At 36.0% G+C, this 27,293-nt stretch overlaps 1 protein-coding gene across 1 annotated transcript in view; it reads left to right on the top strand.

The window, feature by feature from the left end:
• Positions 1-23,447, top strand: part of NDUFS4 (NADH:ubiquinone oxidoreductase subunit S4) — a 46,338-nt gene extending 22,891 nt beyond the window's left edge. Inside the window, exons 3-5 of the mRNA XM_057389696.1 lie at positions 15,173-15,345; positions 18,861-18,934; positions 23,239-23,447. Of these exons, the coding sequence (XP_057245679.1) occupies positions 15,173-15,345; positions 18,861-18,934; positions 23,239-23,342 (351 nt within the window). The 3' untranslated portion in view covers positions 23,343-23,447. The remainder of the gene's footprint in view (positions 1-15,172; positions 15,346-18,860; positions 18,935-23,238) is intronic.
• The last annotated feature ends 3,846 nt before the right edge of the window (positions 23,448-27,293 follow it).

Genomic DNA, 27,293 nt, shown 5'->3' with positions numbered 1-27,293 from the left:
CTCAATGCAAAAATTATTCAAGAGCAGTTGTAGAGTTTGGTCACTGGGGAATTGTAGTTACCTCACAGATGGTTGTATTCTGTCTGACCAATATAAAATGGGATGAGTTGCTGCATGAAGTTAAGTGTTCCAGGCCAGTGCTATACAGTGCAGTTGAAATGGTACTAAAGTAGTTTTTTCAGAATAGTGAGGACAGACCATATTGCAAGCATGACAGGCTAAACAGAATGATGCTATTGACATTTCATCGCTTGTCCTGAAGTTGTTTTGTCTGTACTGCTACTCAACCTTCCTTACGTACAGGTTCAGAAGTCTCAGTACTGAACCCCAGTAGAGAACTATTTTCCTTCAGATTGTAGACAAACTTAATGTAACTCACTGAAGATAACTTTTATAAACCAAAGTGGGCACAGAAAATTTGAACCTTTATTTGGGGGTGGGCCATTCATACTTTTGAAAAGGCGCTCAGGATGCCATGTGAAAAATGCCATGTACTGCAGCGGCTTAGACCAATGATGTAAGTAAATGTAGATGAAGGAAAGGTCATGATGTTGTCTACCTGGGTTTTAGTAAATCTTTCCCACACCTTCCTCCTGAAAAAAAAATGTCTGCTCATGGCCTAGATGGGTGCACTTTTCACTCATTGAAAGCCTGGAGGCCAAGAGTTAAATACTGAAAGGCTGAGCCCAGAGAGTGGTGGTTAATGAAGTTGGTACTGATCACAGGGCTCAGTATCAGAACCAGTCCTTTTTGATATCCTTATTGATGATCTCAACAAAGGGAATCAGAAGGTGCGTGCTCTGTCGGTTTGTAGACACCACCAACTTGGACAGGACTGTTCATCTGCTGGAGGGCAGGAAGGCTCTGCAGAGGGCTCTGGACAGGCTGGATCCATGGGCTGAGGCCAATGGGGTGAGGTTCAACAAGGCCAAGGGCCGGGTCCTGCCCTTGGCTCACAACAACCCCAGGCAGTGCCACAGGCTGGGACAGAGTGGCTGGAAAGGACCTGGGGGTGCTGTGACAGCAGCTGAACATGAGCCATGGTGTGCCCAGGTGGCCAAGAAGGCCAATGGCATCCTGGCCTGGATCAGCAATGGTGTGGCCAGCAGGTGCAGGGCAGGGATTGTCCCCCTGTCCTGGGCACTGCTGAGGCCACACCTCCAGGGCTGTGTCCAGTTCTGGGCCCCTCCCTGCAGGAAGGAACTGAGGGGCTGCAGCGAGTCCAGAGAAGGCAACGGAGCTGGGGAAGGGTCTGGAGCACAAATCCTGTGAGGAGCAGCTGAGGGAGCTGGGGGTRTTCAGCCTGGAGTAGAGGAGGCTCAGAGCACACRTTGTTGCCTACAACAACTTGAAAGGATGTTGTTGGTCTCCTCTCCCAAGTTGCAGTTGATAGGAAAAGAGGAAAGGGGTTGGATATTAGGAAGAGTTTCATCACAGGAAAGGTTTCCAAGCATTGGAGCAGGCTACCTGGGGATGTGGTTGAGTCGCCATCAGTGAAGATGTATGAAAGATGTGTAGATGTGGCACCTGAGGACATGGTTCAGTGATGGACTTGGCTATGCTGAGTTAACAGTTCGATTCAATTGGTCATTTCCAGTGATTTCTGTGATTCTGGTAACTACTGTGCAGTCTATGTCAAGAATCTTAACAGCTTCCTTTTGGCTGTCTAGAGGTATCATTTAATGTCTCTTTTAAATCTAGATAATCCAGGAGTCACAGTGTATTTATAGGATTCTGAGAGTATCAACCTTTCCTACACAATAGTTATGGAAATACGCTCCAGTCCATTTTTTCAAGAAGACTGTGTTACTAGCAAACATTGCACGGTGTTTTCAGGATTGAGTCATAGTTTGTTCTCCATCCAAATCCCAATTTTGGCTAGGATTAAAAATTAGTGAAATTGTATAATCTTTGTTTGATTAAAGAACTGTAGACTTTACTATAATAAACACTGATAATACTGCAGCTCAGGGTAAAATATACAAACAAGTGAAAAATAGTCTGGAATGATGGAACTTCTTCAAATCTCAGTCTGATAGTCTACAGTGCTATGAAACAAAGGACATAGCAAATCAATCTTTAACATGCATTTTAGTGCAATCATTGCTTTCCCAAGAACTGAGAGTATATAATATACTTTACTCTGAAAACCAAAGCAGTAAGGTGTCAGAAAACGATGTGTGAGACAGTGTGACATTGCACTGAAGACTAGGAGCTGTTTTTGCAACTCAGAAGAGAAACACTTGGCAAAGTGTACGTTTGTTAAGGACAGGCTTACTASATTTTCTTTTATTGAAACTACTATTCAGCCAAGAATTCTCCAAGCATTACCACTGTGTTAGACAATGAGGATATAGTGTATGTTCTATGTTTTGGTTTTTCAGAATGCTGATAACCCTTTGTGGGTTATTCCTTGAGGGTGAGTTCAAGCCATTSCTATCAATGGGATAAAAAAATTTGCAATAATCTTTTCTTTGTTTAATCCACTCTAGGTGCAATTATTTATTCAAGTGGTTACCATAAAGGATTCAATTTAGGACAGTGTTCCTCTGTAGGTGAGGAATATAACTCAAAAGTTTTTCTGTACTTCATATGTATAGCTCTGATAGGGACTTGTCATACTCAGAGGGTACGTGGGACCAGGATGGTAATTTCTGTGTGGGTTCAGACAGTTACCCGTTCCCTCCCGTAGCCTCAAATTTTCCTCTTCTGTCTTGTCTTCCTTTTCTTTTTTTTTCCTCTAAATTAGATCAGCAGCTTGCATTTTGTTTCAGAATAGTGAAAACCAGATAAAAAACAATAAAGCTGTTGTGTAAAATGAGGCTAATAAAGGGGTTTTTTCCATCCTATACTTTGCAGCTATGTTTTGAGAAACAATTTGTAGCTTTGCCTAAAAGAGCTTTGCTTTTGAAACCTGTGATTAGGAGAAGTACTTCAGTTACGGTTGTGTCCAGTAAGCAGGCAATCAGCTTATTTGAACTGTATTGTACTTGAGATTCAAGATTTAAGAAACTCTTTTGTTTGCCTTTGGTCATCTGTAGTTCTGATGTTTCACTGCTCTGATGTTTAAATGATGCTGGAGGCTGATTAGGATATAAAAATTACATTCTAGAATTATTTCAAAATTAATTGAATTTTTTCAATAAAAGTAGAACATTGAGAAGACCATTAGGAAGCTAAAACACATTCACATCTAGTTTGAAAGAAGTGTCTAAGAGTAGACTTGCATAGAGTTAAATGCTTGAAGGCCTTTACTCTGCAGTCCCTGATAGTTTATTTGTGAAACTGCGTTTTGCTGCAAAACAGTCTATTAAAAGTTATTTTTCTATTTCTCTGTTTCACCCTGCGCACACTCTCCCATTCCCCTACCCCCTCACCCAGTGAAGATTAAGAAATACTACTTTTGGGAGGAAAAAACTGTTTAACTTAAACAGAGAATGTGAATTGTAATATTTAAAGGTATAAATTACTCTGGAGATGGGGATAATCTTTCTTACTTCATGAGCACCATGCTCATGGTCTGGCAGAGTATTTCTAAACATGATCTTTTTTTTTTGTTTCTAATTGGAATAATCTGAAATTTTCTTCTTTATACTTATGACTGGTAGTTGCATTTGGTCTTAATTACAATAGAAGCTCAGGTGTAGTTACCAGTTTATCTAGTTATGTACGTAATTTCAGTACCGCAAATTTACTGTATTTTGCTGTTTGGCAATTAAATCCTCCTCAGTTGGATTATCCTAGCTCAATTCAGCCTGTATTACTTGCTACTACTTGTKTTTGTAAGCAACTGCGGTTTGATGAAGCTTGCAGTGGTTTTGAAAACCAAGTTGGCTCMTCAAATGCTTTCTGTAAGAATATCTGCAGGCAACAAGTTACTCCCTGTGATAAAGAAGCTTTCTGTACTCTGACAGTCCAAGTAAAGAAATTTCCATCACCTTTAGCTGTCTTCTAAGAGCAGTGAATACTGCTATATTATTAAATTGCAATTGAAAAGAATTCTGATGTTCAGTTTAGAAAACAGCACATTTTGCAAGTAGCCCAGAGTCCTAACATGATAAAGTGATAGGTCATTGTATCCATGAGTTATCCTCTCCTCCCTGTGCAGGTTTTTTTTAGATTTAGGCTAGGGTAAAGGAYTTGGATTTCTTTGGTCTGAGATTCTTTTGCTGCATGTTAGTGCTGTCTCTGCTGGGTAYTGGAAGGAGGAGTGTCTGTAATTGAGGTTACACAACGTTCTGAGTGATTCCTCTGTCTGGCCCTACGTTATACAGTATTACTGTGCAGATATTTCAAGGCTTCAATCTGGACCACCTGGCCAAAAGTGTGTCTTTGATAAATATGTGGACTTTTATTTTTTTCATTTAATTGCATAGTATTTCATTTTCTATCAAAGAATAATGATTTTGAAGAGTTCTGATGCTGCTAAGAACAAATTAAACTTACTTGGTTCTGGAAACCTAAATATGCAAGCCATTTTTCTAATCTGTTAGGAAGAATAGAACTAAGTCAGTGATACAGCCGAGTGATCAGCAGGAGTAAGAAGTTACTTCATGTTTTTGAGCTGTTCTTTTCAATAGTTTTGCCTTTTAAAGGGTGGTATTTTCATGTTCTCAAAACCAGTACCATTGKCTGAACCTTTTCTAGAAGACCTAAGTTAGTACCCCATGTTACAAAGTATTTCTGTAGATGACATGAATTCTTTTTGTCTTGTCAGGAATAGTGAATTAACAATTCCCTTTACAGTGTTTATTTTTCTGTCCATTCAAATATGTCTTTCTGCATTTCTGTAGTATTAAGTTGTAGATGTAGACCACAAATTCTAGCCTAAGAAAGTTGCTCATAAAGACTGGAAAGCTTTTTCTAGTCATGAAGTTCTAGCTGAACTTTTTATCAAGTTAGAAAGGAAAATCCTTCCATGTCTGGGAAGCCTGGTAATTTGATGGGAATCCTTGAACATCCGGGTCAGGTGAGTGCACTCATCAAGTGAGCTTGATGCTTCTGCAGTACTTCCTCTATTCAGATCATCAGTGATGGAATCAGATGCTTTTCAAGTTCTTGATGGCATGTTAGTGGGGTATCTTTGAGATACTTTCATATCTGTTTTCTCAGGCTGGCAGAGTTTGCCTGTGTTAAGTGGGGATAATAGACCCTGTAGATAGCACGTGATGTTCAAATTCAGAGTTTCAGTATGCCATTTAGTTCTTGTGTTGTGAGGCACACACTGTAAGGAATTGCTTAGTCTCTGTGTATCTTTTTATTATACTCAGTTCTACTCACTCCAAGTTTAAAGCAAAAGAAAGTCTTTGCTGGTGGGAGAATGACTTTTATCCTATTACCTGCTAGCCTGAAAACATGGTTAACAAAAGAGAAGTTGAACTATAAGGAACTTGAGCAAAATGCTGATAAGAAATACCAAAGACAGTATTTTTTTGAAGATGTTTTAATCATGTTGCAGATGTTTTTGAAAAATTATGACTGATTAGCAATTTGAATTAAAATTTCTGCAGAAGTTGATAGTTTTTCCTTAKCAATTAATTTTCTAGATGTGCACTTAAATTCGTGTACAAAAACAAGTAGCTRTTTTTCTGTGTAGGCCAACATCAGTATAAATCATGTATTGGAAGTTTTCACATGAAGTAGCAAATTCATGAGTAGCTACTTCACCAGGTAGAAGCTGTTTTAAGATAAATATTGTAATTTGCACTAGCATTTTATTTTTTATTCTTCTGGTTTGTATTTCTTCTAAGGACCACGCATTTTTTGCCATGTTGACTGTATTTGAAAGCATTCTTGGGTCAATTTATTTTGGTTCTACTAAGTCAAGAGTTGAATATCTTCTCTTTAATGTCTGTTTCCAATACAAATTCTTACTTTTTTATCACCATTTAGGAAACACAATTGTACATTGTACTCTGCTTTGATTTTTTTCCGCACAGCAGTAGAAAACTGAAAGGAAACATGTAGTGTATCTGGTTGAATTACTGAATTTATTTGATGATGGATTTCTGTCTATTGTATTAGAAAGTATAAGACCGTGATTTCTGTCCTATAAATAATCTTAAAGCGTATAAAGGCCAAAGGACTAATTACAGGAATGAACTTGTAGAGACGACAAGCTAAAACCAGTTGTGAAGTAACACTAATGTGTTCTAGTTATGCTTCAGTTTTTTTTAGAGAGAGATTTTTGAGACCATCAATTTTAACAAACCATGTAGACAAATGTAAAGGAAACCTTTTTGTTCAGTGGTATTAGGGTGTGTTTTATTGATAATGTTGAAACAGTTGAAGCCTCATCAACCCTTCCCATCCCCACCAGGAAGTAATGACTGTGCTACTGTTAGAAAAGAGCCTTCTAGAGCACATTTAAGGCTTAAAAGCTATATGCACTAATTAACAAAATACAGTGAATATTTAAGCTGTTAATAGCCGCAACATCCCTGATGCAAAGACCTTCAATATGCTAACACTGCATAACAGTTCTCTATTGTGCATCTCTTTAATGAGGGTAACTGTGTCAGTTCTTTTCTTGCTTCACTACCTGCTGTGTATGGAAATTATRTACACTATTTAGCACTTTCTTTCAACTTCCAAAGTAGATGCACATTACATAGAAGCATTACATCCTGCATTAGGTTAAGGGACAGCTTTTAACAGGTCTGATTCCTTGAGGTTTTTTAAGTGCACCTTTTCTTCTTCTAAAAGGCATGCACTARCAGGGATTTTGCTCTAAATTTGCATTTCTTGATTGGGGATTTGCTTCTGTTTTTCTCTCCTGTGTCTCACACCATTTGTAACTGTATGGGCAAAGATCTGTTGGAGAAATCACTTTCTCTGTGAAGGAGATGTGARGAATAGAGAACATGCATCAGAATGAAAGCAGGCATTGGTTGAATTTCTTGATACTGTTCTTAGTAGCAGACCATGCAGTAGTGTAACAGAACTGTCAAGTGAAACTTTAGACCACTATTTGCCTTTTTTTCACCCTCGTCTTTGATGGGTGCCTTTTTTTTTTTACAAACAAAAGGCTAAATAGTTTGCTACATTTTAAACTTTAAATTGTTGTTCCATATCTACCATTCAATACGGAATTAATAAATTGGTAGTTGTCAGATGATAGGATCACTAAAAAATGCTCAATAATGGAATGTAAATTTTAGTATTCTTTGGTGTAGTTTCCAGACCAGGGTCATTGTTAGTTAAAACTGAATTAACAATTAATGTTTCMTACACTGTAGTATGTGATAATCTTTCTTAGGACTTCATCATAGGAGATCTTACTGGAGTTATCAATTCCAAATGGGTACTCAACAGCTCAGGCCTTAGAATATTTGCACTCCAGGTTAGATTAGGAATTGACCAAAATTTTCCTGCCTGACAGCAGCAATTCCACTAGCCCAGTTCCCTGCAGGCTCTTAATGTTTTGTTCCCTTGAGTCTTTTGCAGCTTAAATGGATACGGGAGCTTTGAGAAAAAACAATATATTTAACATCAATTGGACCCTTTTTCAAAGGCTGAAGATTATGAAACAAGTGGTACCTGAATTTGGGAATTCTACCGTGGCCTTCTTTGGAAATTTTCTTAATTGGTACTTAAAAGGAAACTTTGTAAGGTTTTCAGATGGGCATAAAGCAGATAAGTTCTTAATTTTCTTTTTCCTAATAGAATTCTTGCAAAGCAATAAACTTACAATAATCGTACAAGTCATATGTTTATGGTTTATTTGGTAAATACATGTAACTTTTAATGAATCTTAAAAGTAACGACTTGATTTAAATGGCATCAGAAACACGGAAAAAAATATAGAAATTAYTTCCAGTGCACAAGAGCAGCCTTCAATTCTGGCTTACACTTGAGATGTGAACGCCTCATACTGAATTGCTGGCTAAGGCTCTTGGTGTCCATGATCAAAACTTCATTTTATAGACTATAAGCTCAAGAGTCACTGGGAATGAATAGTTCACCACGATACTATAGAAACATTGTGTTTACCTTTGTAAGACAGTCTGCTTACTGTAACTTTTGCTAGGATTATATTGTAAATAATCAGATCTGAATAAATCAGAGAACTGATTCAAACTTCTGTTTGAAAAACATGCCACCTCTGAACTACAAGTAAACTACAATATGCTATTTTTTTAATAGTATATACAAAATTTAATTAACTGGGGGAATAGGTACAAAGTTCTCTATCCTAGGTAGTGTCTAGCTGCTAGTACTTCTGTCTGCTTTCCTTCAGTGCTATTCCCTGCCTGTTCTCTTGTTTTCCACTGAGAAATAGTATCTGAAAGAGTAGTTGCTTATGGTAATCCAGCAGTGAAGTGTTGCCATAATGTTAGTTACTCTAAGATAAATCAGATTGTTTCAGTGGTTTGATTATCGTCTTTCTAAGTGCAGGTAAACTAAGACTGCCTTTTCTTTAATTTGAAAAACCCTGTCTTTTAAAAACATGGCTGTAGTCTTAATTTTCACCAATTGATTTTTTTGRTGTGTTTTTTAATCTGAGCATTGTGAATTTCTTGTAGAGTGCTTGAAATTGGTGCARTGTAGAAAACTACTTTAAAAAGTATCCACTTGTGCAAGCAAAAGATTTCCTTGCATGTGATTTGGATGAGTCCTAGAAAGTACACTTTTTCTAAATAGTGTTGTGTTACAAGAAAAAGTAATTTGCAAAATCTTCTGTAATTCAGTGTTTTYCCCACCTTGTTCAAGATAGTCATGCTGTTTGTTATTGTGTCAGTTTTGAAGAGCGTCACATCTACACTGAAGTCTCTTATGAGTTCCRGTAGCAACATTAACCTGTTCATATGAAATATGCTCTGCCTCTGACTGCYCCAGCTTTCCCTCTTTTAATAATGATTTTCTTAATTTTAGATATATGGAAGAACCAAAGTGTCAGTCCAGCTATTTTATTTCCTTTCTTTTTAACACCTTTTTATTTACTCAGAAAAGATATACACAACTACAATATACTGTCACAGAAAAAAAAAATGCAGTATTAATAAATAGTACATTTTTGTTGCTTATTATTATTTCTGGGCAGAAAAATGATACTGGACATGAAATATCTGTGCTKAAAGTGGGACTTAGGTGTTTCATGTTCAAATTTCCAAAATAATGTTTACTTGTCCATCAGAATGCAGGCTGAATTGCAAGTGTGTCAAGAAAAATGCCTCTGTTTTTTGAGTCTTGTCAGGATACTGAGATGTGCAAAATTGTAGATTTTAGTTTTTCGTTTCAATGTTGTAGTTTCAACTAACARAAGCCAAGCCAGCATCTTTTCCCTTAACTTGCCAGTGATCATTTTWATAAATACCAGCTTTCTGTGACTTTTGGAGGAGATGTGAATACAAAATTTGGGGATGCACTGCAAACCTTTAAGTGGAGTATTTTAAAGGTGTGAAAGAAGGGCTGGTAAGAAGGATGTTTTCTATTTATTGCTGGTAAGTCATGTTCCAGTCATTATTCCTGCTTGCTCCTGTGTTTTTCTCAAATCACAAATTCGAAGAGGTGTTGGTTTAATGGTGTGTGGAATGTGATCAGTCATTTCAACTGTAATCTCATACAAATAAGTATAGAATAATATTAGGCATGCAAAACACTGGGAAAGTGTAGAGAGCCTTTGCAATAGGACAACAGGGAAGTTCTCAAGGAATTTTTCCAACTGCAGTGAATGCTCAAGACATCATGGTTGCTACAGCATGCCTCAGCTGTGAAATACAAACTGATGTATAGAGATGCTGAAGCTACCAGACTTGTTTTGTGTGCAGACACTTCTTTTGCATAATGGCAGTCAGCAATCAAAAAAAGTATTATAGTGGGTCTAGGTTGATTCCTGTAACATGATTTCTGGTTCTGTTAGGTCTACTTTTCTCCATTTCCAGGTTCTCTTTATTTTTTTACAAAACTGCTTGTGAAAAGAGATTTCCCTTAAAAGGAAGCTTTCATGAAATCTTTTTTATAAAGTTCTGTTTTCTGTTTAGAATGTTTGGTTTTCTTTTTAAAAATACAGTTTTTTAGGTGCTTTTTTTTCAGCTTCTTTATTAATGATTCTGCAGGATGGCTACATGGGAGAATATGTAATGAATAATACCACRTTGTTTACTGTGATAATGCAGAATGATTGTGAAGCCTGAAAGAAAACTGTATATTGTGTGATACAAAGTTTCCTAAGGGCAAATATGCTTTTTCCCCTTGTTTTGTCTGTAGCTGTTAGATTAATGTTGTCTGACCATGTTTAGTTCATTCTGCTCCATTTTTCCACTTGCAGTTTACATAGCAGATTCTCTTCTCTTTGCATTTCCTTCAAAAATACTGTGTTGAAATGTAGAAACATAAATGTTCTGATCCTGACTTACAGTTAAGCAGCTGAGCACATTAAATAAAAAAACGTTTTTCACAGCAGCTACTTTGTGGGTATTACGCAAGATGTTCTGTGCTTTGATATGAGACAACTTCTAAATAAAGTGAATTGCAACATGMATTTATAGCAAAACTTCACATACTTAGTCTGGTAAAACATGTTGGAGGTGGGGAGGAGAGCAAGCTGTTATAAACTCCTATCAAGTATAGAAAACTTCTACTTTCCATTATAACAAGTGTAAAAACTATTGAGGTTAAGTAGGTGGGGCAACCGGAAGTAATTGCTAAGGCCAGTGGCATTTTTGTGGTTTAATAAAGGCAGAAGCTAATTATTCAGTTTTTATTTAAGTGAAATGGTGCCAAAAAGGAGGTTCCTGCAGAGCAGCTGCACTCCTTCAGTGTTACCCTAATTTACCACAGACACAACTGTCACAAATAGAACTTTTAAACTTGATATATAGCCACGAAAGTAAGGAGCCCTTTGTCTGGAATGCATGCAGAAGAACTCCTTTATACAAATCAACCGGCAGATGACGGACAATGATGAAAATTTGATTCTTTGAAGTCATAATGGTCATTGAAATGTGTGAAATTCTGGTATTGAAAAGAGAGCGGCTAGCAAGACTCTGAATCCTGGGTGGTTGCTGGAAGCTTGCTGGGAGGTTTTTCTGTGTTTTGACATCAACTTCCCATAGCTAAATACCTGATACCTTTATATTAAAAAAAAAAAAAAAAAAAAAAAAAAAAAAGAGGGGGGAGTGCTAAACTGTAGGTAGTTAATAGTGGTTATGTACAGTTTCTGTCTTTGTGGTGGAAGAAATGCCATAGAAGAAACATGTCACCTTAATGCACACCTGACCCATCTATTCAAAACCCTTTGTTTTCAGACCTATTTTCAGTCATTTTGTTTCTATCCTATTAATTAGAGAGTTCCATTTCTCGGCCCCTTTGGAATTTCTGCTATTAGTGGAGTACTTAAAAGAAGGAAATTCTCGTTTCCTTTAAAAGTTATCATCATACTGAATAGTTCTTTCACTGACACTGCCTCTGTGAATCAGTTTTTCTCCTTGCTGCATAGCACATTTCGTTTCTTGTTACCCTTTCCAGAACAGCTTTAGCAGGCTTTCCACCATGACAAACATTATTAAATAATGTGAGTTATAATAAAGAAAAGCCCCTTTTTTTGTAAGCAATTTTCTGCTGTTTAAAATGTGTTTTGTCCCTTTCAGCTTATTCCATGAAGACACAGAATGCCTCAAAATTAGTATTTAAATTTTCTAGAGTTACCAAAATTATTTTTTATTCAAATAATACATATATTAAGAAAAGCAGAACGTCAGAATGCACCTTTTAGATGTCCGTCTATTTTAAAAATGTGAAACAGGTTTATTAATTTTTAGTAAAGAAAACCTATACAGTTCAAATCTCAAGTCTTTTATATTGTCATCTAGTATCTGTAAGATTTYGAATGCTGAACACCTCATTAGTATCTTAATATGTTAATACAGCAAGATTCATTAAGGAACACTTTAAAATAAAAAAGATAGTAATGTGAAGCCAGCTGTCAAAAATATCTTTGTTTTGGAGAGTTGGTTCACAGGTAGTTTCAATGAGAACTTGAACTCAGAACAAAGCACTGAAGACCCAGTAAAGAGTTCAACCCAATGCAGCATAGTTCTTTTCAAGTATTATATTGTTTTAATGGCATCTTGGAGCGGGAGCTTTAGCCCATTGAAATGTCGCTTAAAGGACAGGTTCTTCTGTCACTAGCTGGAGCTGTGTGGATGAAATGATCACAATAGAGTGTTGTAATGCATTTTAAAAGTGTGAGAAATCAGTTTGTCTAGACTAAGAGTGCGCCTACAGGGAATAGGAATCTTAGAGCTTCTGTGCTCTTTAGGTGTCAAGTATGTGATAGATGCCAAGCCTTTTTATTCCATATCTTTGGCAACAGCTCAGCTATGCTACAGTACCTTACATGTCTACAGCAAGCAAAATCAGTGATTTTATGTCAGGACAACTTGAGCTTCAGCAACCAGAAACTCATTGTCCTAACAACCGTCTGTTCAATTGCCAGCTTTTAAAATGGGGAAGATATCAATAAATGATTGCTAGATTCCCAGAAGGCATGGAAACTCTAGCTATAATGAATCTGAGTAGGGGGAGCTAGCAACACCATGCAGATATTTCAGTTTTGGAAAGCAGGCAGGTTTTAATTTTCAGTTTGAAAAGATTTTTGTGGGATTAATCCTTTATTATTAGTGAAATAACCTTGATTTAGAGCCAACTGAGTGCCCAAAAAAAAACATGGCTTGAAGGGTTTTTCTGATGTTTTGATTTTACTTTCATCCAGATAAACAAGCCTAGGCATTTCTTTACTATGGTTACCTCATAAATACAGCATTTGCTGGTTTTAACCCTCCTTTCAGATTGTGTTCTGTGTGCACTGTGTAATATTTTTCTGATCCTCTTGTGTTAAGTCTTTAAAAGAGAAAATAGTGTATGTCCATAATGTTATTTAACAATCTTTATTTTAGTCGTTTGGGTTATTCTGGAAGAATTCAAAAACTTCTAAATCTGAAGCATAAAAGTCATAATGGACCTAGCAGTTGCTGAGAATAATATTCGTAAAAAAATGGAATAAATATTGAGCTATTTTGAAGTTTATGTATCTTAAAGTATTTGATCATAACAACCCCAGCATTTTTGCACATACCATATTGTTAAGAGTTGAAAAATAATAATTTTGTGAATCTTAGTGCATTTTCTCATGTTTATTAATACGGAAATAAAGGATAATATTTTGGCCAATTCATATAAATAAGCAAGCTGAAACATTGAATCCCCACCAAACTTTACTGCAGGCAAACGGCCCTTTTTATTAAACAAAGCACTTTGCCAATTCAAATCAGAAAATTTTAAGCAAATTTCTTCTAAAATTGTGATTTAAACTTCAGCARTGAGAAATGCCAGTCTGTCAGATGGTATTTTACATAGGTGTTGCAACATTCCAGTGGCTGGTACTACTTCTCTTTCATATCACTGCTAGACTGAAAAATAAGCATGACATCGTCCTAATTTAACTACTTATAATGGATTCGTTAAGATGCTTTGACAGTTTCTTGTGGTAGTTTGGGTAGAAATGTCAGAAGTTGGAAAGCAAGTGTGGATGCTTATTTGTTGTCTCTGCTCTCGTAATTGCAAATGCAAGTCAAATSGTTTAAACTTCCTCCCTTTTATAGTTTTAAGGGACTGATCTCACAAAATTTATTTTCTGAAGTAAAATTGAAAATGAGAACTGCTTCATTTCAACGGATGGTCTGGTGACTGCATCAGGAAGTTTTAAGTTTGCCACAAAGCAACTTCCCATGAAGTTAGTAGGTGCAGTATATAAAACCACAGTGTTCCATTTAAACTTGTTTCCCTTTTTTATTCAATTCATGGCAATACTGTCAAGATTAATTCAATATGCCCAAAGTTTTGCTGCAGTTTTCTGGACTTTACCAGTTTGCTACTTGTTCCTGGAGAGAAAGAAGGGGAGGGAGAGCAAGGAGGGAGGCAGAGCAAGGAGGGAGGCCAAGGAGCTCCCACTGGCCTTTTAAATATGTAAGGAACAGGAGTAGTTTAGCCCCCTTAGAGATAGATTTGATGTTTGATTTCACTCTTTACTAGGGTGAACTGACAGGTTAATTTTATATAATTACTGTTTAGTTTTTAGCGAGAATGTTCACTTTAATTATATCAGATGCTGCTGAGGGTAGTTTTTCACAGCAATTCTTGTGAAATCTTTCCCTATCTTGTGCTCTGTTAAAGTCAGTTAATATTTCTAGGCTGGTTTGAAGAATTTATCTKTGTTAGATTTATTTGGGGAGGCCCTTAACATGGCACATGCCTCCCTAGTTAGAGGAGGGCATGCTACTACTGATTATATACAATGTTACAAATCTTTTTTTCTTTGAAGGTTGGCATATCCTAAATCATTTTGTCCTTCACAAATACACTAAGAATGTTACAGGCATCAAATGTCCTTTTCTTGATGTTGAATATCAACAGAGGAACTGACTGTCAAATGCTGATAGTCATAGCTTGAAACATGAAGACRGGGTCAACTTTATGTAATAACTAATGTTTAGAGAAATAAGAGTGCTGAATTCTAGTACCTTCTCTGCAGTCTCAAACAATCAACAGAATGTTGTACAAAAGATACTACCTTCTGCCTCTTCCTTCATGCTAAGTATGGCTTCTCGAGTCAGCATGGGTATTGGTGTCTCTTAGCTGTATACATAGTTAAGCCCAAGGGAAAGCGATTACACTGCAACAGATATTTGGCTGGCAAGGGTATTCTGGTGAATAGTCCTGTTCATGAKAGTAATGTAAAATCTTGGAATTTGTCAGTGTTTCAGTCTGTGCTCTTGTGTCTTCCTGAATGAAGAAAGAGTTTGCATATTCCACATCTGCTTTAGCTGGTGCATGTTGAAGCAGTCCTGACTTTGCAGCTGTGGACAGAGATGGATGGGGGGAAATGGCTTGTCCTTTCTCTGGCACTAGGTGTTTGGTAGATTGGAGATGTGCAGGTTCAGGTAACTGACCCAAGCAAAAACTAATTCAGCCACGGGAAGCGGGATGATAGCAGCTGCAACATCTATCACCTTCATATTTAGCAGGAATCATCATGTGCTTTTCTAAACATTTTTCCAGTTTTTTTAGCTTCAAAAATTAAGCAGGAAATCATGTAAAAAGCATAAGCAATATTATTTTATGAGGCTCTTACGAATCCTTTTTTTAACAAGTAGCATTATGTTTTTCTTAGGATATCTCCACTTTCACTGGTGTTCCAGAGGAGCATATCAAAACCAGAAAAGTTCACATTTTTGTTCCAGCACGTAATGCAATGCAGTCAGGAGCTAACAACACAAAGAAATGGAAGATGGAATTTGATAACAGGGAGCGCTGGGAGAACCCTTTAATGGGCTGGGCATCTACGTGAGTACTTACTGAATTTGAAAATAATTTTATATTTAGCTYTCACTAGTCACGTAAATTTCAAGTATCCTTTCTACCTGTAAATCTAATGATGTTCTAACAGTACTTACAGTAAGTGGTTGGATTTGTTTGTTGTATGATTTATGATCTTTAAAGTTTAGAAGCAGATTTTTGCTCACAACCTCATCTGGCAGAGTTTGAAGAAGATGTTAACAACCAGAAATTTAATTAGTACATTGTGGTGATGTTACTGTGTGGCAGCACCGGGGCCAGAAGGTCATTAGTTACATAAATCAGTAAATCTTTCTCAGCTCTTAGTTGCATCTTTTAAACAAAAACAATACTTCTATTTTTTCTTTACAAAGTTTTGTAAATAGTCTGAACATGCAAAAAAAAGAGCAGTCAAAAAGTAAAAAAACCACAACAAATCCAGCTATTTAAAATATTTTACCATTTGTTTAAATATTATCCGTAGTAGCATTAAATACTCTTAAATATTCAAAAAATCCAGAAAGCTAAATATGAAATGTAATTGCAACTTGGATGCATCCAATTTCTAATTATTTTTTTCATATACAAACATACTGCCTGCATTTCACCGTGTGGTTAGAATTCCTGTAGACTCTGAGGATTATGCCAGCAATTCCTTTGACAATATTGTAATTTTGATTTGAAACTGTGTCCTTTGAGGCATATTCAGAATAATTTATTATTGTACATAAACCACTAGAGATTATTTTTCAAACTTCAGAACTTATACTGAACGTATACTGAAACGTATACTTCAGAACGTATACTGAAATTTCAGTGTGTACTGAAAATACCAGGCTACAATGACATCAGCACTTATGATCAAAATACACTAAATTCAAGGAAAAAAATACTTTAAACCTTAAACATGAAATCATTTGAGGATGCATTTTTTGAGATTTGTTAACATTCTAAATCCAGTCACATAAATATTTTTTGTTTTTTTGGTTTTTTTTTTTTTTTAATTCATAACATAAATGTATCCAGAAATGTAGTTCAAAGTAACTCTGAAATCAGGTCTTCCTAATTCATTGATTTCTCATAAAAATTTGAGGAGGCTCTACATACATTTTTATTTTGGGGTAGGGAAAGGAATTTCTCATGGATAAGCAAACTCCACGTAGGATAAAAGCAAGTGCTCTATTGAGAATTGACACTGCTTGGTTAAAGGTTTTGTAAATTAGTTTTTATCCATTCATTTTTGAGGCATTATTGTAAAAAGTGTTAGTGTACACTCTGGTGTTACCATTCAATGCCCAAATATACCTAAGAAGAGTTTCTTCTCTTGAGATTTAATTTCTGCAATGCACATTTTTCCATTTAGTTTTGAATAATGTAACGGGATTAGTGGATTTGGGGTTTTCAGATTAAAGCACTTCTTTCTCTGAACTCAATATCCTAATTTACTGGTAGGTCTTTGCTGTATTTATTTCTTTCATTTTACAGTCTTGTTTGGGGTTGGGGTTTTTTTTTACCCTTATTGTTTCTGGGCTATTGGGGCTTTTTTTCTGTGAAAATTGTCCAGTTGCAGAAATAAGTAAAATGGATCCATGGCTTTTTTCTTTAATTGGTAGGTTTTGTTACAAGAATGCCTAAAGGCAGTTCTTGAGTACACCTTTTAATATAAAGCTGTAGACAAAGAAACGTAGGAAGTGCAAGATTTCCTTTGTATGAGATCTCTTAAGGGGACAAAATGTGGAATCCTAGTTTTCAGTGACTGATAAAATAATTGGGGATAGACACAGGAAGTCCTGCAGCACTGGTACTGCTGACACTATCAGGACATCTTGCTGGACATCCTGAAATCCAGTTTGCTCACATGGATAGCTCATTTATGGAAATAAATCACAAGTGTATTTAGCTTGAATGAAAGATGATTCCACATAAAACAGAACAAATAATTTCTGCACAATTCTTATTTCCCAACTGCCTCTGTTCTGGAAGGTTTTTGTCATATTTGCAGTACTGAATAGGCACTGGTCCCTCACTATACTTAGGATGTAAAGCTTCTTTGTTCCTATTTGGTAGTATTGAARAGATTTTTTTAACCCGTCATGGAAGAGAATAACAATAAACAAAAGTTGTCACAATATTTCAGTACACTTGGGCAATTTGATTCTCCACTGGTCATGTCATGAACTATTGCTAGTTCCTAATTCTCCTTTCTGCAGTTATGAGAGAAATCTTAAAATGTGTTCTAGAGAGCCTATCACAGTGGCTTGCAAAAGTGTAATTTCTTTATCCTGGGGTTTTTTGTTGTTTTTTTTTTGTTTTGTTTTGTTTTGTTTTGTTTTTTTGGTTTTTTGTTTGTTTGGTTTTTTGTAGGGTGTTTTTTTGTGTTTGTTTCTGATTTTTTTATTGGGGAATATATTGGTTATATAGTGAACTCCATTTTTCCATGTGTACATCAGATAAAATTACACTGTTGTCTTTGCTGGAAGCGAGATTCCCCCTTTTTCCCCTCCCCTTTTGCCAGTCACAGGCTTTGTCCTTTATTGTAGAGAGTTCAGTGTATCTTCAGTYTTTTCGTTTATCCTTCTAGCTTCAAAGAAGGAGCAGTTAAGAGGCAGCTCCTTCAATAGTTCGTTGTAATTTGGTCTTGTCTTTCCAGTTGTCTCCCAGGCTTGTAGGCTGTGTTGTCTCAGAGAAGCTTTATCTATCTTTGTGTTGCTGCAACCAGTATCTCATTTCTTTAAGATTTAGAACCTCTCATTTTTTTTCATCCTTTGTCATTGTTCTTAATTTGAGCTTTTATAGCAACAAATAAGGCAATTTTGTGTTTTAACTGAGATTTTAATTTGTTTCAAAAAGCTTCATGGTGTTTCCTTTCAGTAATGTAGTTGAGGAATAGCTGGTCATGTGACCACTGGTTGTAATTAGTCAGCTAGCAGTTTGGATTTTGGAGCTTCATTTTCTGTTGTGCCTGTGATCAGCTTGCTGTGTAGGAATAAATTGTGGAGGTTATGTGACCTCAGCCAAAGCAGAACTCTCAATATTTTTTTATGTAGTTTTCAGTCCCTGGTTAATTCCTTCTCTGTTCACTTCAGTTTTCTGCTCTTTTCTCCTTGAGATTATTCTTCCCCTAACTGCTCTGCAGACTCTTGATCTCCTTGAAATGTACAAAATGACCTGAAACCTCCTGATCTTAGAAAAAGAGGGGGATTTTACAGCTTTAAATTAAAAGGAATGTTGCAGAGCACTTACTATAACTTCAGCAAGTGATTAGATGTGTTAGTTTAACAAAAAAACTAATTAATTTTTGCAAGTAGTTGCGAGGGAGGTTTAACACACTGAAAGAGCAAGACAATACTTTGCAGAAAGTTAASTATTGATCCTGGAAATAATCTTTAAAAGTGTTTTGAATTGTTTGTGAGGTGATGTACTACAGAGAGTTGTATAATACAGCATTTGATTAACATTAGAGATCCAGATACAATTTTTTACTATTTCAAATATGCCTAAAATTGTCATCTGATTCCTTACAGAGCTGATCCTTTATCCAACATGGTTCTTACTTTCTCTACTAAAGAAGATGCCATTGCTTTTGCTGAAAAAAATGGTATGTATTGTATGTATCGGGTGTGGGGGATTCATCCTTCCAGGCAATTTTGATCTCAAAGTRTTAGACAGAATATCATGTGCAAACAGAATAAGTACATGATAAAGTACCTTCCCTCTRTTCTACAGAATTGGTTAAACTGCTAGTGCTCTTCTGCATGAGAAGGATGAAAATGGGAAGGTGGGTTATTTCCAAGGGTGCCGAAAGCTTTGAATCTAGACTTTCTATTCTCTAGACAAATGTTTCAGCCATTAATACTAATATTAAAATGTAACCTTAAAATTAAAATGCTTTTGCAAGTATCTCTGTTCCGAATGAGAACTGAATGATATCTTGCTCAGGTCTTGGAGGAAAGCKAATAGTTTCAGTGTATCTCAGCTTGGTGTTCCGGCTACATGATGGCAGTGTGATCTTTGCCTGAAGGCTTCATATGAGCATCTCAGTTAATACCAAGGGAAACTGTCAGAGCTGTTGTGAATGTTTGATAACCGAGAAATTGAAATTAAGTGACTACCAAGTAAGCATGTTGGACTTAATTTTTGACTGTGTTGCAGCGTAGATTTATTGTAAAAGGAACCCAAAAGGATGATCAAGTCTAACTCATTGCCCCTCTCAGGACTACCTAAAAGTAAACTGTGTGACTGAAAGCATCACMCAGATGTTCACTAAACTCTGACAGTCTTGGTGTCCTGGTCACTTTCCTGGGGAGCCTCTTCCCGTGACCAACCACTGTTTCCATGAATAAGCTTTTCCTGTTGTTGAGTCTGGATTTCCCCAGATGTAGTTTCATTCCATTCTTTGTGTCCTGTCAGTGGTCCCCAGGTAGGAGCACAGCAGATGCCCTTGCTGCTGCCCATARGGAAGCAATAAATTGAGGATCTTATGCCTAACTCTTCTAAACACATACACTTGATGATTGTTCTTACTTGTGAAAAAGACTGTAGAAAAGCCAGTAGCATCACTTAATAATTTTTAGGCCAATGTGGTATCAAAAGGAGTGCATCTGTAAACTTACTTAGGCTTGTATTTCCTCACAGAATGATGGCACCACAACAGTACCCATAATCTCAGTCTTTTGAATATTCAGCATTCCTTTTTTGGTTAGCATGGTTTTTTTGCTGTTCCTTTTTTTCTATTTCTTTTTCTTTCTTTTTTTCTTTTTCTCATTTTCTTCCTTTTAAATCAATTCCATTTTTCTTAAAAAGTTAAGGTTAAGCTTGGTGCTTAGTTTGTGTGAATGTGAAGATTGATTACATTGAGATAAAGCCAGGAATAAAGCACCTGAAGCATAAGCTTCTTCAGAAGTCTTCCTGTGCTCTTCAGCTTTTCATCTATATTTAGTCTGGGGTGTAAAGTAAAGTTCTGTGGTCAAACCAAATTATGCAGAGTTGCTAGATGGTTGATGTTATGTAGCACAAACCTGGTAAGTCCATTAACCTGTCCCTCTGAGAAACGAACCATTTAATATGCAATTTGTTTGCATTTTTTAATAGTAAAGGTCAGTATTTAATTCATCTGTTCCTCTTCGAATGAAACATTTTTGGCTTAATTGCCTCTATTATTGAAAAATAAATTGTATTATCTAAGAAGTTGTTAGGATCATATTTTCATTGAATGTGCAAATTACTGTGCAATTTTATTAGTGTTTTTTATTGTTCTATGAACAGATATGAAATTTGGGAGAATGTGGTATAGTTGCATTTATGCTTCTGTATTCATATTTTTTCTTGAGCAATTCAGCCTACAAGAGAAAAATTTATGTAATAAGCTGCTTATTTCATCTTTGTGGATTCTATATTTGTCTTTTCAAAATGCAGATTCACGTAAAATGCATTTGTTCAGTGTAGAAAGTTATGCCTTCACTGACTTAGAACTTACTCCGTTGTGCAAGAAATCAACTAAACTGAGGCTGCAATTTGTTATTAATATTAATAGTTCAATATTCACTTAGCTTGCACTCTTTACCATAATTGAGATGCACCAGACTTTTCTATGGATATTGTCTTGCCTAAATTGTGATTTCAGTTTTATTTATGCATATGATATGTGCATAATGTTTTCTATAGTSATAGTGTCGACATCATATGTACCTAGAAATGCAAATTTTGCATTATTTAGTTCTGCTTTTTAAAGACAGAAATTAGAAATTTAGACACATGTTTACCCTGGAAGTTAGCTTCTTAAGSAAGGTAGTATTGAGACATATCTAAGTCTTGGAGCGCAAACACTTACCTCTCTCTGTCACTCTTGTGTGAACCACACAAATTTTCCATTACAAAATTACTTAAGAACTCAGAGTTAAATTTCTGAAAATTCTAGATAATGCTTATTATTTTTGTACAGTTGGTAAACTTAAGAGTTCTTTCTCACCTAAGAACTTAAGGAACATAAGGCAAGCTGCCTTTCTGCCTGCCCCATCTGATGTGTTTTGTAATGTTGGAGCAGCAGTGCTGGATACAGTAACAGGACACATTGCTGTCCAAAATATTACAGCTAAAGATGGTCTGAGGTCAAGGCAGGGAGAAAACATTTTTAACTGGAAGAAATTAAAAGTTTTGACTGTTGACCTAATTTTTTTTTGTCCTGACATCACTGAAGCAGTTGTTTAAAAACATACAGCTTGAGTAACAAGGATGGAGAGTTTCTCTACTCCACAATAACTTTCAGTCAGTTGGTGAGGGTGTTCTTCCAGAGACGATGAAATCTGCTTTCTTTCTRTTTGGCTTGTATGGCAGGGCTCTGGGCAACAGTAACTTTCCCCACTATTCTGATGTTTTTATAAAAGTGACCTTTGCTCTCTCTTATGAACAACTCCAAGTGCCTGTCTGAAGGAGTCTGTTCCAAAGCGTGGAACCTAATCACATATGGTGGCCTCTTGCAGTTATTAGTTAGATTTAACTAACCTTACGCATTTGGATATCTGTGGCAGTCGAGTCATTGTGCTGGCAGTTGCAAATCTCTTTTAGAGGCACTCRGCCCCTCTCCATCTAGTGTATAAAAAGATGAAGCAATACCTTAGGGTTGTAGATTCCATTCCAGCAGCCAAGTGTCTCCATGTTAGGTGTAACAGTGCTGAATGTTGCAATACCAAAGTCTGTCTTTGGATCTAGTTCTGGCTGTTTACTCAAGCATATATTTTTAATCAGAACAGGAGGCAAAAGCCAGTGTTCTCACAGATGGAAAGAATATGTTTTTAAAATCTCTATTCACTGTTTCTTTCAGAGTAGTTAACTTGGAAATTAACACTGGTTGAGACTAATAAACATGAAGAAAATGTTCGTATGGCATTTGTAAATACACAAAATTAAGACAGTGACATGACAACTTGTGTATCTTACAGAACATTTTGATGTGTAGGTGTATCTTGACTGTTTGTTGTGAGCACCTTAAGTATAAAAATTCAGAGATATGTTAAACACTTTAGGGCTTACAACTTTCAGTTTTAAAACTCAGGAAGAAAAGTACTGTCTTATGAGTATCACTTAAAGCTGCATATTTAACCACTTCTAGCTTCAACTGAAGTATCTCAACTTTGAGTGAAATATTGCAGCTAAAGAGACCAAACTTCGGAGTACTGAGTGCTGCCCTGGCAACTTTCCAGGCACCTGGAGGCTGCAACCAATTTGCATTTTGATTTACATAAACACTAATGTCTCCACCTCCTCTTTTCTGACATTTTTAAGCATTTCTCTTGCTTAACTATCACATAATTTACTTGTCTTCTATCACTTCATTCCCTTTTCATTTTACTCCTAATTTTTTATGTTCTTATAAAAAATGTTAAGTATTAAACTCTTTTCTAATGTTGAAGTTTTTTCTTGGCTCTTCATTTTTTTTGGTCCTCCCACCCTTCCTTTTTTCTAGCTTTCCACAGTCTCAGTTGTCTCCCAGCCTTTGAGACTGATCTTCTGTATGTTATTTTTTTCAGTGTTTTTTGTTATCTTCTTCATTTCCTGTGCCAACATGCATAGAGCCTTGCTGTGGTGCTGTGGTGCTGTGGAATTGTGGAGCCGTGAACTTACAGGACATTGTTCCTTGTTGAGCTTTCTGCTGATGTCTGTCAAGTTTTTTGTATGGACRTCTGTAGTATGGTCAGGTCTTACCATCAGAATGGACATTTGCCGTGTTTAAGGCATTTCTGTATTCTTCATTGCCAGCTAGGAAGAAGTAGATTAATGGGTGCCTACATGGAGAAAAACATACTAAATTTAATATCCTTAAGTTGCATTTGCTCTCTACTGTAAAGTGAGAATATAATTCTTGTTGTTTCTTGTCTCCCCCTGCCATTACCCCGTAACCTCTAGGCTGGAGTTATGATGTTGAAGAGAAGAAGATTCCAAAACCTAAATCCAAGTCTTATGGTGCAAATTTTTCTTGGAACAAAAGAACAAGAGTGTCTACAAAATAGGTTGGCATTGGCTGTGTGACCATGAATAAAGTCAGCTGTGCTATATTTATAGTCCATGTATAATACATCTCTTAATCTCCTAATAAATTTGACCTTTAAACTACAGATGCATCTTGTGATGTCTATTTAAAATGTTTTTGATGTCTCCAATTGAACCTGTTACAAACTTCCCTATAAATAGAGGAGATTTGAAGTGTTCATACTTCTAAAAAATTGCTGTACTAGGAATCTATCAAAAGGAATGTTTGAAATCAGCTGCAACTTTAGAGATTATGATTGATCTTTGATGGTAATTTTATATCCATTATCCTGTTTAAAGTTTAGTAAGTTCAATAAGCTTTGCATATACGAAGTCTTTCAATAAAAGCTGGGCTTTTTTCTTTCTATACAAGATAGTTTTGCAGTTGAAGAGCAAAGGATGGGTATAACTCAAGACTGTTCTGTATAAATGTATATTATATAACTCCATTCTGCTGAAAATAATATTGTCATTATTCCAGAAGCATTCATGACTGGAATAGAAATCACTGGGTTTTGTTTTGRTTATGGAGGAGTTGTTTGTCTGTGATGTTCTTGAAAAGTGAAACTAAATCAGTTAAACATTCATGAATGAAGTGAGAATAGTTGGGTGCCTCACAGAGTATCAGCATATACTAATTACATAATTACAGTTCTGGTTCTTTTATTGCTGGTTACATGTTTATCTGCATTGAGGTTTCCATTGCTTAACAGGAGATGTGATGATAGCATCATCAAGTATATATTGTAAGCTCAATTTGTCCTAAACAGTATTAAATTACTAGTTTTAAAAATGCACAATGTTATATTTTAAATCTTGGTTATATATCTTCAACTGTTGCTTTATTCACTTAACAAGTTATGATATTTTGACCWTGATCAGTGAAATGTATTACAAGTRGGGGGAGTGTACAGCTTTTTCTTGTGCAACCGAGAATTTTATCCCAGCTGTCAGTGAAGATACAGTTCAAACAGCTCTCCGTACACAGACCTAAGTAATGGTGTGAGTGCTGTGCATCTGATTTTAACTAAAACAAGGCATAAAACTATCTTGTGTTGCCCAGATTTGATTATATTATATATAGCATATATTCTTGTTTCAGTTTTAACCAGCTCCCTATATGCTGGCTAACATTCATTTAAAGCATTGGTCCTGACCCAGTTTCARCATAATCAACCAATTGGATGAAGTTGCTATTCTTCTATTACAGACAAAAACTGTTTTTTTAATTCATCTTCTATTGAATTTTGAATGCTGCATTGTGCAGTGGTGCCTGAAGTTCTCCAGGAACACCAAAGTGCACCAAACTGAAATCTTAACAAGCCAGAACCTACTGCACCACTCTGTATTCCAATTCAGTTTAATATGCTGATCTTACTAAGAAGGCAGAATAAGAAAAGGCATTCATTTTTTTTTTGTTTTTTTCTTCTGTGTTTTTCAAGTAAAGAAMAGCAACTTCTTAATTTAATGATCTTTAAGCTTTATCACATTATCAGAATGAAAAATCCACAGATTTCTAATGCAGCATAGAGACAGTTTGGTTTTTAAATTACATGATCCATGGAAATGACTGACTAATGTTGGATACTTACCATTATCTTTGGACAGCTAATTCATGCAATTGCTGTCTGTGAAATTGTACTTCTCATAACTAGATCCAGTTTCACATGAAGCACAGTTTCTTGTTTCTTTGTTTCTCCTGGAAAGATAATGAAAATAGTTACATTCAGAATTTGAAATATACCCTTCCATTTCTAAGGAAGAAAGCTTTTTTTATTTGTTCATTTGTTTTAAATGCGTAAGTTCATTGTGATTCTGTATTGTTCATGCCATATTGAAGTCTCTGTGTTTGARCCCAGATCATTTCCTTTGCTCATTTTCCTAGGACAAGAGATTTTTTTGATCCTATTGCATGGCTGAAGAATGACTATGGTGGCAGTGTTGACTATAGTCTCTACAGTCTTCAAACCCTAGAGCAGTACTGAGGGCATGAGCTTAGGGAGGATCAGTTCCAGCAAGAATATATTTTAGGCAGATCAGAAGTTCTATTAGATATTAAACTGCTTTACCCTTTCATTAATTTACCAGATTATTACAACTCTAGGCTGGAATTGAAAGTGTACAAGATGATGTGGCTGTCATTAGTTTAGTACCTTCAGAAGTGAGTGTTCCATAGGTAAGCTCCTAACTTCTATCTACTCTGCAATGTGATGTGATAGCTAAGATTACTCCTGAGCCTTGAATATGTCAAAACAAAAGGCACAGCAAGTAAACACCATAATTGGTCATTTATGTTGAATGAGCTTAGCAATTCATCTGAATGAGAAAAAGAATGCTGAATGAGATTAGAAATTCATTTTGTGGTAGATGTAATTTTGCTGCATTCCAAGCTTGTAATGGGAGAAATACCTAAAACCTATCAAAGTAACGATATAGTTACTTAGTAAAGTGTAAAGCTCACTACATGTTCTTTGCCCAGTGAGATTTGTTTGCATTTCAGGTGCATGCCACCTTACATGGTAATAACAAAAGTGTTAAGAATTACTAGACAATTGTAGTATTGCTGAGTAATGTACCACAGATGTTGCTTTTACATTCTTTCACTGAGCTGTGTAGAATTGTTTGCTTTCCAGTTTTGTAGCTTCCCTTATTGTGGAAAGCCCTGTTCAAAGAATGGACAAATCCGAAGTACTTTATGCTTGGACTTCTGTAGTTTTATTGTGTGAAGTACTGGAGGCAGAATTCTGCTGCTGGAGACAAAGTCCTTTCCCATTTCTAGCGAACTCTTCCACAGAACCACCAGATTTCTGAAAAAGGCTCATTATCTGTCACTGCTGTCTCAGCCAGCATATCACAATGAATTTTGGATTATTCCTGTCAAGCCTTGGTGAAAGTTCCTTCTTTGAAGAAAGAAGCAGCATATCTTAATGCTACTACTTTTCACTCCCATCCGTTCTACAAGGTATGGGGTATATAGGTTTGGGGGGGGGAGGTTGTGTCTCTTGTCCACTTGAAATTTTCATACAYGAGTTTTGAAAGCTTGGCCACTCCATTATTATGATTACTGTGTAAAACCAACAATGTTCTGGTGAAATTTCAACTTCACTAAAAAACTACAGTTTCTTTATTTTATCACACATTTGCATTTCCACCTTCCTGACTGCKGATAACAAGTGTGCATCCTGCAGGTACCAGGAATATTGGCATCATTAATAATTCCAGTTAACTATGTTTTAAATTAATAATGAAGGCCCTGAAGTTCTTCAAATCATGATATTTTAATGGAACATAGAMAATGTCAGGAAACCAAAAGCACAGTTTCAGATTTCTAGTTAAGTATCCCTTAACCGTGCAGTTTGATGGATAATTTAAAACAAATCTTATTAATTTATATTAATGGATAATTATTATTATCCATTAATATTTTATGGATATTAGTGGATACTAATAAATGCAAAAATTGCTTACCTGTACATGCAAAGTTGTGCTATGTGRTAGAAAAGGAGAAGCTAATTTGGACAATTACCAGCTTTTACCTGTATTTCACACTTGTGTAGTTTGAGTTTGCCTGATACAGTTATCTGACTATGTTTGATTACTGGGAAGGCCAACATATTTTGTTATTCTGCAAAGAAAAAAAAAGGTGCAAATAAACCTGAAATAAACTAAGAAAATAAYTTCAGGCAGTTGTGTAATAAGTTATGATATTTCTGGTAAGGCGGCTTGCTTTATTAAGTCATTTTTCTCATTCCYACATTGAGAGAGGGATTTACATTTAGTTGGTACTTGATTAATGCTGGCATCACCAACTTCACAAGACTGTGCTTAGAGCAACTTCTATAAAAAGGCTCAAATAATTTAAAGTTGGTATTAAAATTTTTACTTCAGTGGATGTAAAATACTGATTCTTGACATCCACGTTCATCATGAGA

The sequence above is a fragment of the Malurus melanocephalus genome, unplaced genomic scaffold (assembly GCF_030028575.1).
Source record: "Malurus melanocephalus ecotype Western Australia unplaced genomic scaffold, MMel_1.1 scaffold_18, whole genome shotgun sequence".
NCBI lineage: Eukaryota > Metazoa > Chordata > Aves > Passeriformes > Maluridae > Malurus > Malurus melanocephalus.
This window is presented reverse-complemented; position numbering and strand designations above follow the sequence as displayed.